General features: G+C 43.6%; 1 protein-coding gene across 1 annotated transcript in view; it reads left to right on the forward strand.

Moving 5' to 3' along the window:
- Nucleotides 1-14467, forward strand: part of SIK2 (salt inducible kinase 2) — a 108401-nt gene that overhangs the window by 60556 nt on the left and 33378 nt on the right. Inside the window, exons 5-6 of the mRNA XM_044277667.1 lie at nucleotides 9093-9217; nucleotides 10837-10960. Coding sequence (XP_044133602.1) covers nucleotides 9093-9217; nucleotides 10837-10960 — 249 coding nt within the window. The remainder of the gene's footprint in view (nucleotides 1-9092; nucleotides 9218-10836; nucleotides 10961-14467) is intronic.

Genomic DNA, 14467 nt, shown 5'->3' on the forward strand with positions numbered 1-14467 from the left:
AACCGTCACACGTTGGCACTGGAAGATGCAACATTTTATTTATTTGGTAATAGTGCAGGTATTATATAGGATACGTTTCTCCTATGTTCACAGAGGTTGGACCCCACCAATCATAGTCATGCCATGTACTGTAAACCTTTAGCGCGATTGTCCAGTAGCGGGAATCCATGTTGAGATGGCCAGGAATAGTGCAAAAGATTAAAAATAAGTCTTTCGTAGGAGCTCTTTCTTCATGGACCTTGTTGGAAAGTTCAGAGGCCAAACAACTCCCTAGGATGGAGCCACCACAACTCACACGTCATACAGGTTTGGCATGGTCTAGGGAGATATTCTCCTCTCCTTATATAAAGCAGGTCATGTTTTTTTTCAGTTGAACTGGAACTCTACTAAAAAGAAGTCCATATACTGCCATGAAATCTGAGGCATATGGAGGTACAGTAGAGGCCTCTGTCAATTTTACTGAAGCCCTATCATGACTTCTTGCAAAATGGAGCCAAAATATGGCCATGTGCAGGACTCCTAGGTTTAGACCAACCCCCTTTGGAAATGAGCTGACCACCATGGGGCTAGAACTTTTTAGCGACCGGGCTCTATCAGTGGAGGAAGCCGGCACAGTGAGCGACCAACCAGCTAATATACAGTGGTAAAGCAACACTGGAAAATGCCGCGCTCTTCCAAGGGAGCCAGGAGCCCGGTCCTCGCCCTGAACCTTGGGCGCACAACGGATCCCAAAAGAAAGAAAGATGGTCCATCTTTCTTTCTTTTAATATACAGTGGTGCAAGCGTTTCTGGAAGGAATTCCTATCAGGCATTTTCTACATTGCACAATAATGTGGTTGTCCGCAATAAAATTCACTGGCAAATAATGATGCCTGAGAGAAGATGGATTATGAAATATTCTGGATCAACATTGCGTATTGGTTCTTGGTCCATTTAGAGACTGGTTAATCTCATTGGAGTCACCTCCAAAATGACCACCACCACCATTAGTGAAGAATGGAAGGATTTAGGGGGCTTTTTGCATGATTTTTACTACAGCATTGCTCCCATTTAAAGGGAATCTGTCACCCCAATTTTCTATGATGAGTTTTTTATTTATTTTTTCCTGCTACCCTCCGTTCCCCCACTGTCAGCGCTTAGAGCTGCATTGAAATACGTTGTCAGGACCTGTTGGAACAGAACAGCAGCTTTCAGTGCTGACAGCAGGGGAATGGGGGTCAGTAGAAAAATAAAATAAAATAGTGATTTGCACTCCTTACCTGCAGTATTACTCAATGTATTACTCACTGTAGATAATAGTCCAAAATCAGGTCAACAGATTCCCTTTAAATGAATGGGATCAGCACTGCCGTACCATTCATGCCTACTACCCAGTATGTGGGGCCGTGCTGTAGTGCGGAGCAGTAGCCCATTCCAGCAGCTGATTAGTGGAGGTGACTGGAATTATTCATCAGTATTACAGTCCCTTTAGGCAAAAAAAATTATAATAATCCTTTACTCAGTTTAATGTATTCTCTAACATGAGAAATGTGGTATTCTCTGTGTGACCACATTTTAGCCCCAGGTGAGGACTTTCTGCATGTTCATGAGTCACTCTGTTGAGAGAGATGTTAGCAAACTAAGTTGACCCTTATGTGCGAGCCAAAGAACTTGCCAGGTTTCATTTGGCTGCTGAATGTGACGCAATTTCATCATATTTTTGGACTCGTTTGTACATCTGGCTGACACGTCCAATAAACATGTGCATGCCAAGAAAATCAAAACGGCGTGCACAAATCCTGCATAAAATCTGACCAGAAGGCATATAAGGTTAAGTTATATGAGAATGACTGACAGTTTTAGACCCCACGATCCATCAACCTTAGATCACTTACCATGAGCACATTTCTATAGTATAACACATGTACCTAATTTATTTTGAGAGAGGGCTTTATTGTATGATTTGGATTATATGTTGCATTACTATTATATGGAATATTGGTTGACCTAATGAGATCCTCACTTACTGCATAGAAGACCTCACATTTGTCTTTTCAGTTCCACCTTAAAAGGATCCTGTCATGTTGAAACATGGTGTCCGAGCTGTGGGCAGCATGATATAGAGCAGGAGGAGCTGAGCAGATTGATATATAGTATTCTGGGAAAAGATTCAGTAAAATTTTGTAATTTACTTATTTATTTCTGGGCTCATTCTGGGCTGTGAAGTCCAGGAGGCAGTGCCATCAGTGATGGACAGCTCTATGTGCCTATAGAAATAGAGGTCAGTCACTGATAGGACCACCTCCTTGACATCAAAGATCAGAATGAGCAGAACATAAATTAGTAAATTACAGATTTTACTGACTTTCTCCTTAAAACTATATCTCCTATAGCTTCCCGCAGATTACTTCCCGTTTTCCTGATGACAGGTTCCCTTTAAGCACTTTCATCGTAGCTAAGGCTAGGCCTGTGGTGCCTAGTGGAACACCGTTATAATGAAGGACTTCATGTCTTGATTCCGACGGTAGCAGTGATGGCATGGACCAGCACCAGAAGTGAGGCTCTTTTAACTTTAACTCTATTTAAAGCAAGATGGCTGCTAGTAGAGATAAGTTTTGGCCTGTGGTGCCTAGTGGAACAGAGACCTCATGTTGCGGGTTCATACAGTAGCGGTAATGGTATGAACCAGGACCAGAAGCGAGAATTTTTCTATAAGGCTTCCCTTTCTCATTGTGAAACAAGATGGCTGCTAGAACATATAAGTTTAGGTCTGTGGTGCCTAGTGGAGCACCATTATAAACAAGGACCTTACATTTTGGGTTCAGCTGTAGAAGTGATGGTAGGAATCAGCATCGGGAGTGAGACTTTTGTTATAAGGCTTCCTTTTCTCTATGTAAGGCCTCATGCTCAAGGCCGTCGTACCCTGGTTGCAAACCGCGGGTATGCAAAACATGAGCACTGGCTGAATGCACTGCACATTACTGTGTGGACCCATTGATTTAAAGGAGTCCGCCATCTGCAAGATACGGCAAAAGATAGTACAGTGTGGGGGCTTTTATGCGTTTCTGTGGGCTTCCGGAATCGTGCCTCGCATCGTAAAAAGATAGGACTTGTCCTATCTTTCGCCTCGGATTGCGGACCCATTGAAGTCAGTGGGTCCACAATGTGATGCGATTTGCACTTCCGGTGTCTCTGTTTTGTTGACCCGTGATTTGAGGTCCACAACACGGGCACGGCAGCCTCATGGCCATGTGTGTAAGGCCTAAAGCAAGATGGCTGCTAGTAGAGATAAGCTTAGGCCTGTGGTGCCTAGTGGAACGCCATTATAAACAAGGACCTTATGTTTTGGGTTCAACTGGTAGCGGTAATAGTTTGAACTGGGAGTGGGACTTTTGTTATAGGGCTTCCTTTTCTTTGTATAAAACAAAATGGCTGCTCGTAGAACTGTTATTGCTCTACATCAAACAAGATGTCTGTATGGTGACAAAATTGTTGTAGAACAGTATTTCGAGGGCTGCAGATACGGTTAAGTAGGTTCTCTAGAGTTACTTTATTGTTCATGATGTTTTTTATTAAGTGTTTGTCTTGTGCTTATGGACATGGTATGTGGCTTGTACTATACTTTTCTGACTGTGCTCCTGGCTGACCTCCATCTGATGTAATGACTTGGAGCAGCTACAACCACATTCATGAGACTGCTAACCACATGTCCTATAGTTAATCTTGTGACTGCTGTCCTAAGGGTACTTTCACACTAGCGTTAAAGTTTTCCGGTATTGAGTTCCGTCCTAGGGGCTCAATACCGGAATAAAACTGATCAGTTTTGTCCCAATGCATTCTGAATGGAGAGCAATCCGTTCAGTATGTATCAGGAGGTCTTCAGTTCAGTCACTCTTACGGTATTTGGCCGGAGAAAATACTACAGCATGCTGCGGTATTTTCTCCGTCCAAAATTCCGGAATGCCGGATACAGCATTATTTTCCATTGAAATGCATTAATGCCGGATCCTGCACAAAGTGTTCCAGAAAAACAGATCTGGTCTTCCGGTCTGCACATGCGCAGACCTTTAAAAGTGTGATAAATACCGGATCCGTTTTTCAGAATTTTCTGGTATTGAAATGCATTTGTGAGACAGATCCGGATCGGTCTACAAATGCTATTCATTTTCATACGCAGTTCCAGCGACGGAACTGCCTGCCGGAATCCAACAACGCAAGTGTGAAAGTACCCCAATGTAAACTGCTCACCTACCTCGTGCAGAACCTGGTTCCAGTGAGGCTAACATCATGGCTATCCTGGCACAGCGGCATTCGGACCCTGCAATCATAGTGAAGATTAGGGTTGCACTGCACTTATGTGCATAGAATCATCTGTGTTTCATAGCTAAATAAGAAGCTGTGTCAAGATGTATCACCTACAAGTTTCACGTTTCGCCTACAAATTCATCACATACAAGTTCAAATTAGTAATATATCATCAAATGCACTGTAGTTTCTCAGAGAGTGAATGCAAACCTGTTTTAGTAATGTGCACGTCCACCTACTCAGGTGGTCACACGTGCTCAGTTTCATCCTTCAACTGCCACCAGCCATATCTACTGTTAGAATCTGTGACGGGTAGAGAGCTGCACTAGAACGGACACACCCCCTGAGCTGTGATGGGGAGAGAGCTGCAGCACAAAGGATGTGCCTCCTGAGCTGCAGCAGAAAGGACACACCTTTTTCAGTTTCCAGCTTGAGATAAATCTAACAGAACAGTTGGAACAATGAATGTAGATATCCCTGGATCCATGTGAGGTACAGGGCTGGTTCTAGCTTTGTTACAAATAGATTGTCATGTACCATTTGAGGTCTGATTTTCATTTTTTACAGCACTCCTGCTATATACCCTTTAAGTTTGTGCATTAGCAATTCAGATAATGGAATGTATTAGGTTTCCCTTCACATTGTGCGATCACCATCATATAAACCAAATAAACTCAGTGAAATTCCACGTTCTTTAGTGTGGCATTTTCCATAGATTATGGGGGTCATTTATTAAGACCGGTGTTTCTTAATATCCCCTTTAGCGGGTTGTTTGATCCGCACAACGGACCAAAGTAGTACATGTCTCCGTGATTTTTATTTTTTTACTGATCCACGATCACAAAAAAAAAATACTTATATGTGCGCAGACACATTAAAATAAATGGTTACGTGTGCTGTCCGTAGAAAATGAGGACAGCACACATCAGTGAAAAACAGAAATGTGAACGAGGCCTAACTGTCACAGCTTTTAACAGTAGATAGGGTTGGTGGCAGTTGAAAGAGGGAACGGAGCATGTGTGTCCACTTCGCCATGAGGTGGACAGAGAAATAAGGAAACAAACAGCAGGTGGCGCTATACAGATACTTTTTTATTGAATAACTCAGTAGCTATACCTAAAGGGGTTGTCCCACAAAAAATATTCTACAGTTTTCAAACCAGCACCTAGTTTTAAATACTTTTGTAATTGCATGTAATTAAAAATTTAGCATAGCCACTGACTTATTTAATGAAATCTCTCTGTATAACGCCACCTGCTGTTTGTTCTTTCCTTATTTCTTTGTCCTGCTCACTTAGAAAGCCGCACATGCTCAGTTTTATCCTTCAACTGCCTCCTGAGCTGTGATAGGGAGAGCATGGACACGCCCCCTGAGCTGTGATAGGGGGAGCATGGACACGCCCCCTGAGCTGTGATAGGGAGAGCACAGACACGCCCCCTTACCTGCAGCAGATAGAGCTGTCAGCTTGATATAAATCTAGCAGAACAATGAATGGGGAGATCTCTGGATTCATGTGAGGTACAGAGCTGGTTCTAGCTTTGTTAGATAGAGGTTGCCATGGACTATATGATGTCTGGTTTTAAATTTTTACATTAATCATAGAATAACCCCTTTAATTTTAAATTACTTGCAAGTATTCAGATCCAGGTGCTGCTTTCAAAAATGTGGAATATTTTTCATTGGAGAACTCTTTTAGATAATAAAAAATAAATAAAATGGTAGTCTATATCTGTGAAGTATAAGGCTTGTGCAATTTTCTGATAATGTGCATTCCTGCCCATTTTATGTATGTAGCAGTATGGCGGAGTAGACATTATATAAATGTGCAATACTAATGAATTATAGACTAATGAAATATAGTAGTGCCGTGTTTTTACCGCTCCGCTCGTTATGTTTTCTTTATCTCCGAAATAGTCAGCTGAAGTCTGAACCATTGGATGAGTGATATAATGGCCGCATTGTATTTAGATTAATAATAGCCTCCCAAGTGGCTGTGAATACTGCCCCCCTGACCCCTCAGGTACAGTGTTCACTGTGTCCGCACGATGACGTTCCTGCAGAAGTTCAGGAACACTCTGTTCTCTGTGTAGCCTGTATTCCCAATCCCAGTAATTACAGATTCTTGTTATGTAACCGGAGTAATAGAGGGGTCAGTATTTTGCCCCTAGGAATGAGACCGCTGACTGCGTGAGGAGGGGGGAAGCGAATGTTCCCGTAATACCGGCTGCACAGACACATTTCTGTCGATCTGTCCATCACAAAGCCTCTGCTGTTAATTAGCTGCGAGTTTGCGTGCAACAACTCCACGAGGAAGGATCCTGGGCGCCCACTTCATCGGGGCGTCGCTCTCTGCTGTTTGCTTGGAGGCCACATGGCATTCACATGGCTGTGAGCAATCCAGCAATGTTGATATGGTTCAGTCAGCAGCTCGGATCAATCCGCAGCTGTTTTTTTTGTTGTTGTTTTTAGCTGCCGCAGGTCCCAGGCTAACCCCTGTCCGGTAATGACTTTTCTGCTAAAAGATCAGCATTGGACGGAGTTGTGTAGAAGGGTAAAATAACTCGTAGGCCGCTTTACCACAATTAAATTTCATGGTGCAAACTTGAATATTGGGTTTAACCATGAATAACATTAGTGACCGTGCACATTAGACTGATCCATTGAGAGTGACCCATCGATGATCTATGTGTACAGGCCGACAATTTCCCAACCTCAGAAAGGAGTATCGGGCATGTTTGATGCAATATGACCAATCCTTTGTTCTCCCGAATTATATAAATTTCTAGGTGCCTTTTATTTTTTCACTTTTCCCTATTTAAATAAACATGCACGCCTAGCCAGTCTGAGCATGCCCATTTGTGTAATGTGCAAGGTCAAATTTGGGCCTTGTTCATGTAATGCAATTTTAATGCAGTTGTTGCTGTATTTTATTTTTTTATATATTTATTTTTTCATGATAGAGCCAGAAAAACGCATGTGCCTCATCATAAATTTAGCAAATCCTCCAGCAGCCATGCTGGCGTAGTTTCCAGGTGTACATGTTAGTAAATTTGCTTGGGGCGGGTCTCGGCCCAGCACTGCCCCCAACATGCCCTTGCTTTATCCTCCTCCCGCCTAACTGTCAAAAAACTTTTTGACACTGGCTTTGGGTCTTCACATTGCACAGACAGTCAAAAAGGGGACTTTTGGTTTGTTGTGGTTTTGCAACATTATGGCATATACGTTTTGTTTTGTTTTTGGGAAGGGGGGGTATGTTTTTTTTTCTGTCACTTATTCTTGTAGGCTGCTCTAAAAAATGAAACCATGAAAAACACTGAAACTTGTACCATTTTTTTTTTCCAAGCATGTAAAAACACTGACAAAGGTGTTTCCTCAGCTGCAAACAGTTTAGTAAAAGGCTTTGCCTAATTAGTGATTGCTACATAGGGCCCTATTCACATGACGTAGGATGGGGATTTTATATTTCAACGGCCATTTTCAGTGCAATGACAGTCTATGATGTGTTCACACATCCATCCTTTTAATGACCGTGAATACCAACTGTCAAAGAATATAACTAGGGATGAGCGAACTTGTGTTTCAAGTTCGCCAGTGCAAGGTTCGGGTTATCTAAGAATTCCGTTATGGATTCCGCTAAGTTATGGTCCCTGGTATCGGAATCCATAACGGAATTCTTAGATAACCCGAAACCGAACCTTGCAGCGCCAAACTTGAAACACAAGTTTGCTCATCCCTAAATATGACATGTCCTCTTTTGTCCGTTTTTTCTATGGCCCCACTGTCGCCATATGATTCAAGGGGCGTTTTTAATGGCCACTGTTGAGAAAGTCATCTATGAAAAAAAAACGGGTGTGAAAAATGGACCGTTTTGCAGTTTAATGGCCGTTTTTTTTCTTCACTTTCTTGAGGATATCACCTAAGGCTAGTTTCACACCAGCAGTGTGAATTCTGGCTGGTTGTTTTGGCAGAGAACAGCCGGATGCCGATGGAATGCCCGCCGGCCCCATATATGTGGTCCAGCAGAGATCTGTACGCATTCCTGCATCCGTATGCTGCAGTTTGTGTCCGAACGATTCCCGGCATTGTCTGCCGGAACAGTAACTAGCCTTAGATACTTAGATAGTGCTGTGGTTTCTTGCTGTGCTAGAGGGAGATAGATCTGCTTTATCCAGTGCTGTGATTCTGACTCAAATAACTGCAGCAGAGATATCACCCTCTATAGTAGCAGTAAATTAAATAGTAAAGCTACTTTGCATGGAGCTGACAGTAATTACAATCCACAAATGGAATTTTTATTTTCTTGTGGGGTCATATGCTGCAGGTAGAAGTGATACATTATTGGAGACTCGGAGGAACGGGTCATTATTGGTTTAGGAACACGTGGTGACCTCACTAGTTCTCACACACAAAGCTGCGCTGTCCGTATTAGATCAAATCTGAATAATTTTATATTGTGACGGCAGGATCCAGCTATTCGTTAACGTTCCTTTCATATCTTCCGTGGCCTAATAGAGTGCAGCAATGTATCTCCTGTCCTGAGGGCAGATGTTCAGACATTACGTCTGTTGTCGCTGAAGTATGATTACAATACAAGACATATTGTAATCCGACCCTTCGGTGTACACTGGGTGACCTTTGGAGTACTTAAAGGGGCTACTGTGTAAATGAAAGCATCTACAACTTTCTAATATACTGTACTAGGCAGCAAAAACTCCTAGGCAGCAAAAACTCAAATTTATGGCAATATTTCTTGTCTTACAACTTGAAATAATATTAATTTTTTTTTTTTTTTTTCTTTCTTTCCATAGACTTTGGTTTTGGAAACTTCTACAAGACTGGAGAACCCCTAGCCACGTGGTGCGGCAGCCCACCATACGCAGCCCCAGAAGTGTTTGAGGGACAGCAGTATGAGGGACCTCAGCTGGATATATGGGTATTGCTATATGTGACTTGTATTGCATGTGGTATATCAGGGATTGTATGCGTGCTAGCTCTTGGGGCTAATTTCTCTCTCACCCTATCGCCCATAGAGCTTTCCAGGTGCTCCTGACCGGTCTGTCACTTTGAACACCTCCTCCTCCCACCACCGTTACTGAGAAGATCAGTTCATTTGAAACAGATGATAGTTTTCTTGCCCAATTAGGGAGTCTTCTCGCGGATTTTGTTGCAGAACTTTCCGCGACTGTAAAATGAGTTCCGTTCATTTGAATGGGGAAGCGAGCACATGGATTTCCACAAGCCCCAATCGGATGAATGGAACTGATTTTTAGTTGTGGAATTTTCTGCTACAAAATCTGCAGTGTGTGAGTGCACCCTTAGGATACAGACACACGCGACAGATCGGACGGTATTCCACACCAGCAAAAGCCCACACCCAATGGGTTTGCCTCAGATTTCATCCAAATCCACAATATAGTTATGTGTGGATTTTCCCGTGGAACATGAGATTTGTGAAAATCCGCTACTCTAATCGCTGCACAATCTGCAGTGTTTGCGCCACAGCGTACCCTAAGCCTTTGGCCACTTTCACACTGTCAGTATTTGGTCAGTGTTCTGCATCAGGGGTTGTAGCCAAAAACAGGAGTGGATCTTACAGAGAAACAGTCTAATGGGAGGATTTGTGCCCTTTTCTGTGTCTTGGACCATATGCTAATAAATAATACTGACCGTGTGAAAGAGGCCTTTTAATATGGTGCAACGAAATGTATAAAATGGTATACTAAAGGTGTACATGGAGGAAAGTGACCAATTTCAATATCTAGGCATGTTTAAGGCCGACCATATTGATTGGGCTTTGTTCACCTCTCCGGTGAATGTATGCGGCGGGCTCCACACCGCGAGCTATCCTTACCTGCACCCCGCCACTCCTTTCTGCCTCCGTGGGTCCTGGGCCATCTCGGCTGCATTTCTGGTCTGTGCATGAAACTTCCTGCATGGACAGGGTCACTTGTGCCGCTGCAGCCAATAACTGGTCTCGGCAGTGAGGTGTCCCTAAGCAGCACTTGACCCGGCAGTGATGGTGCTACTTGGGGACATGTCACCGTTGAGGCCAGTCATTGGCTGAAGCAGTGCATGTGATCACATCGGTGCAGGGACCGAAGGTCTGGAGAGGACAGCCCAACCAAGTGGCAGAGAAGTATAGCTCTCGTCACAGGTCCAGCTGTGTGGTGGATAATTTCGAAAAATTGACTGTCCTTCAAGCAGAACAGTCGAATGCCGCCACCCTTAGCTGAATGCCGTTATCCTTTTCATTGTCTGGCCCACAAACTATATATTTATCTACATTCATGTAGAAAATGTAGCAAAGCAGAGTTTGTCTTTTGGCCCGGTCGATCATATCTATTTAGACTGTCCTGTAGGAAAACCTACTTTATTATCTCAGCTTAGCGTATTATAAAATGCACAGAGGATGCAGCTGAAAGTATCGAATAACAATTGTAGCTCTGCTACATCTGTAAGTGAGTGTTTTGATTTTAATGGCCTCTTCTGAGAATAATTCTACCAGAGGATCCCTGAAAATATTCATGTCCCCCTGTAACTTTTCTCTCGCAGAGTATGGGGGTTGTACTCTACGTCCTGGTGTGTGGCGCCTTGCCATTCGACGGTCCTACGCTCCCGATCCTCAGACAGCGAGTGCTGGAGGGAAGATTCCGGATTCCATATTTCATGTCTGAAGGTACGATTTGCATTTCATGAATAATGTACGCGTGACTCAGATGATTCATACCGCCAGCGCAGTGCTGGTTGTAATGTAATAGGGAGTATAAGTACTCTGTTATTCCCATTCCAATATGGCTTACCCGCCTCTGTACCCTCAGCATATCCGTATGACTGCTACAGCCATTGCCCACACACGTTGAAAGCAGCCGACCTTGCAAGCAGAAGTCACTCACTAGTCCTTTCTCATCACAAAATGGTTGCCTGTACAGGCCTCATTTATCAAAACTGGTGTAAAGTAGAACTGGCTTAGTTGTCCATAGCAACCAATCAGATAGCTCCTTACATTTTCCAAAGGAGCTCTGAAAAACGAAAGATGGAGCCTGATTGGTTGCAATAGGCAACTAAGCCAGTTCTACTTTACACCAGTTTTAATAAATCTCCCCGCTGCCATAGACCCCTAAAAATAAGCCAAAACAGCAGTTTGTTTTGTTTTTGTGGGGGGGGGGGGGGGGGGGTTTAGATATTTTTCCTCTGTTCTTTCTTGTTTGTGTAGAATGAGGTCCTTAGAGAGAGGTCTCTCAGAAATCAAACCACACCTTGCTGGGAAGATGCTTTAGAAGAAGCCTCCGCTGCCCTCAGTGACCTGTAATGTGAGGCTGAGAGAACCTGGTGTCTGTGTAAAGCCTGGAATCAGCAATGTTTGTCTAGCCCAATGTAATTACAAGGCAGACGGATCTTCAGATGCTTCATAATCAGAATACTGCTGCCAGGAAGTAAGACATGGGTGTCAGATTAGGGTTGTCAGGTGTTTGTTCTTCTTAGCTACTGCAGATTACGATGATCATTTCTCAGGTGTCGTGTCAGGTTGTCATACTTGCAGGACTTGCTCAGCTTTATAGGATTTGCTAGAACTTACCGGGCCCCAGCTACTGTGGAATTGCATCCCCGGGCAGTCGGATTTGTACGTTTTTCAACCACACTCCAAATATTAGCCCGTTCTGTGAGCTTGAGGCCTCATTCAGACGGGCAGTGGATTTTATGTAGATTTTTTTTCTGCGTTCTGCGTTTCCGCGTCAAATCCACAGCAAAATCCTCATGCAGATTTGCACTGAAAATCCTCACAAACAACACGTTGCGGATTTCTAAGTCTCCACCGCAGCTTGATCCACATGCAGAAATTTGATGAGATTTTGAAAATCCACACAGCAAATCTGCGAGTAATATGCATCGTGTGCTGACTCGGCAAAGTTACTCTGCTGGAACAGAGCCGGATAGTGCTGCGTGCCCACTGGACCCCATGGACTATAATGGGAACCGGCAGGGGGGATCCGGCTGCTCCCCGACATAAATCCCTGCATTCGGCCAGACCGAAATCAATGCACGCTATGGCATTTATGCGGGCAGTGCACGGCAATATCTGGCCATGTTGGATCCAGAAAATTCTGGCAGACTGTTGTGTTATGTAACAGTCTGCCGGATTAGGTTTGCCGCAAATATGAGGTAAGCCTTAAGCCTGTATTACACAGGCAGATCTGCAAGCTATTGTATAGGGGAACCATTCCCCTTGCAGAAATTGTTTGCTACCTAGCGGAGGAGACAGCTGCTATTAGATCCAGTGATCTCCTCCATAGCGTGGGGAGGAGCGATCGCTATACCATCGCTCATCCCCATACCGTCTAGTGGTCTGCTAGCAGAGTATCACTTTAAATGCTATGTGCACCTTTGGTGGCAATTTTTTTAAATTATTGTATTGTACTCATTTTGAGCTAAAAATCATTTGGCCATGTTGCTCATAGCTGGTAAGTGATGTGTTAGGGCCTGTTTTCACAGAGTTTTTTGTAGCTGATTTTGGACCATTTCTGCCTTAAAATCGGCTCCAAAAAAGTCTTCAAACAACCTCCCATTCATTTCAATGGGAAGCAGCACTTGCTTTTTTTTCTTTACACGTCTTAGGCCCCTTTCACACGGGCGAGTATTCCGCGCGTGTGCAATGCGTGAGTTGAACGCATTGCACCCGCACTGAATCCTGACCTATTCATTTCTATAGGGCTCTTCACATGAGCGGTGATTTTCACGCATCACTTGTGCGTTGCGTGAAAATGGCAGCATGTTCTATATTCTGTGTTTTCCACGCAACGCAGGCCCCATAGAAGTGAATGGGGCTGAGTGAAAATAGCAAGCAAGTGCGGATGCGGTGCGATTTTCACGCACAGTTGCTAGGAGACGATCGGGATGGAGACCCGATCATTTTATTATTTTCCCTTATAACATGGTTATAAGGCAAAATAATAACATTCTGAATACAGAATGCATAGTACAATAGCGCTGGAGGGGTTAAAAAAATAAAGTAATTTAACTCACCTTAATTCACTTGCTCCCGTAGCCGGCATCTCTTCTGTCTCTTTCTTTGCTGATTGCAGTCAAAGGACCTGTGGTGACGTCACTCCGGTCATCACATGATCCATCACCATGGTAAAAGATCATGTGACGGACCATGTGATGACCGGAGTGACGTAACACCAGGTCCTTTGACTGCAATCAGCTAAGATGAAGACAGAAGAGATGCCGGCTACGCGAGCAAGTGGATTAAGGGGAGTTAAATATTTTTTATTTTTTTTTAACCCCTCCAGCGCTATTATACTATGCATTCTGTATTCAGAATGCTATTATTTTCCCTTATAACCATGTTATAAGAGAAAATAATACAATCTACAGAACACCGATCCCAAGCCCGAACTTCTGTGAAAAAGTTCGGGTTTGGGTATCAAACATGCCGATTTTTCTCAAGCGCATGCAAAACGCATTACAATGTTTTGCACTCGTGCTGAAAAATCGCGCATGTTCCTGCAACGCACCCGCAACGCCCGTGTGAAACCAGCCTTAAACAGAAGCAGCATGTCCTATCTTGGGGCAGAATCGGAGCTGAGTCTTTCATTGAAATGAATCGTAAGCAGAAAAAAACTGCTCCATGAAAGTCCATGCGTTGTTGTTTTTTTTGTGCATTTTCCACACGTTTTTTGGTGCAGATGTTCTTTACATCTGCTTGAAAAACCTCCAGATGAAAATTCAGCTTTGTATTGAAGTGAACACCTTTCTCACGCTGACTTGAAGTGGACCCTTTTTTTTTATGTGCTGAAAAAAGACGTGTTTTCTGCGCAGATTTCTTAAGCGTGTATTTTTTAAATCAGTCGTGCGATCTGGCCCTTAGTGTGTCTGTATGGTGAACTTCATTCTGAGCACACGAGTGATCATGAAGTTGACTTTTAAATGACTTTGCGCCCACAATGCTTTGCTCCGGCGTTCTCCGTAACTAGATGAGCACCAGGGATTTCCCCCCACATCATCCGTCTCTTAAGCAGCGTGTTCCCGAGTGGACAAACCTTTCAGACATCACCGGCTGGGCTCATCTGCTTGACGTTGCTGGAAATGAAATGTATCTTGACAATTAGAACGCTGCAGGATCGATGTGGTTTGCGTGTTCATGTGTTTCTTTCAATTTACAAAGCATCTTTACTTTGGTATT

Source organism: Bufo gargarizans, chromosome 2 (genome assembly GCF_014858855.1).
Source record: "Bufo gargarizans isolate SCDJY-AF-19 chromosome 2, ASM1485885v1, whole genome shotgun sequence".
NCBI lineage: Eukaryota > Metazoa > Chordata > Amphibia > Anura > Bufonidae > Bufo > Bufo gargarizans.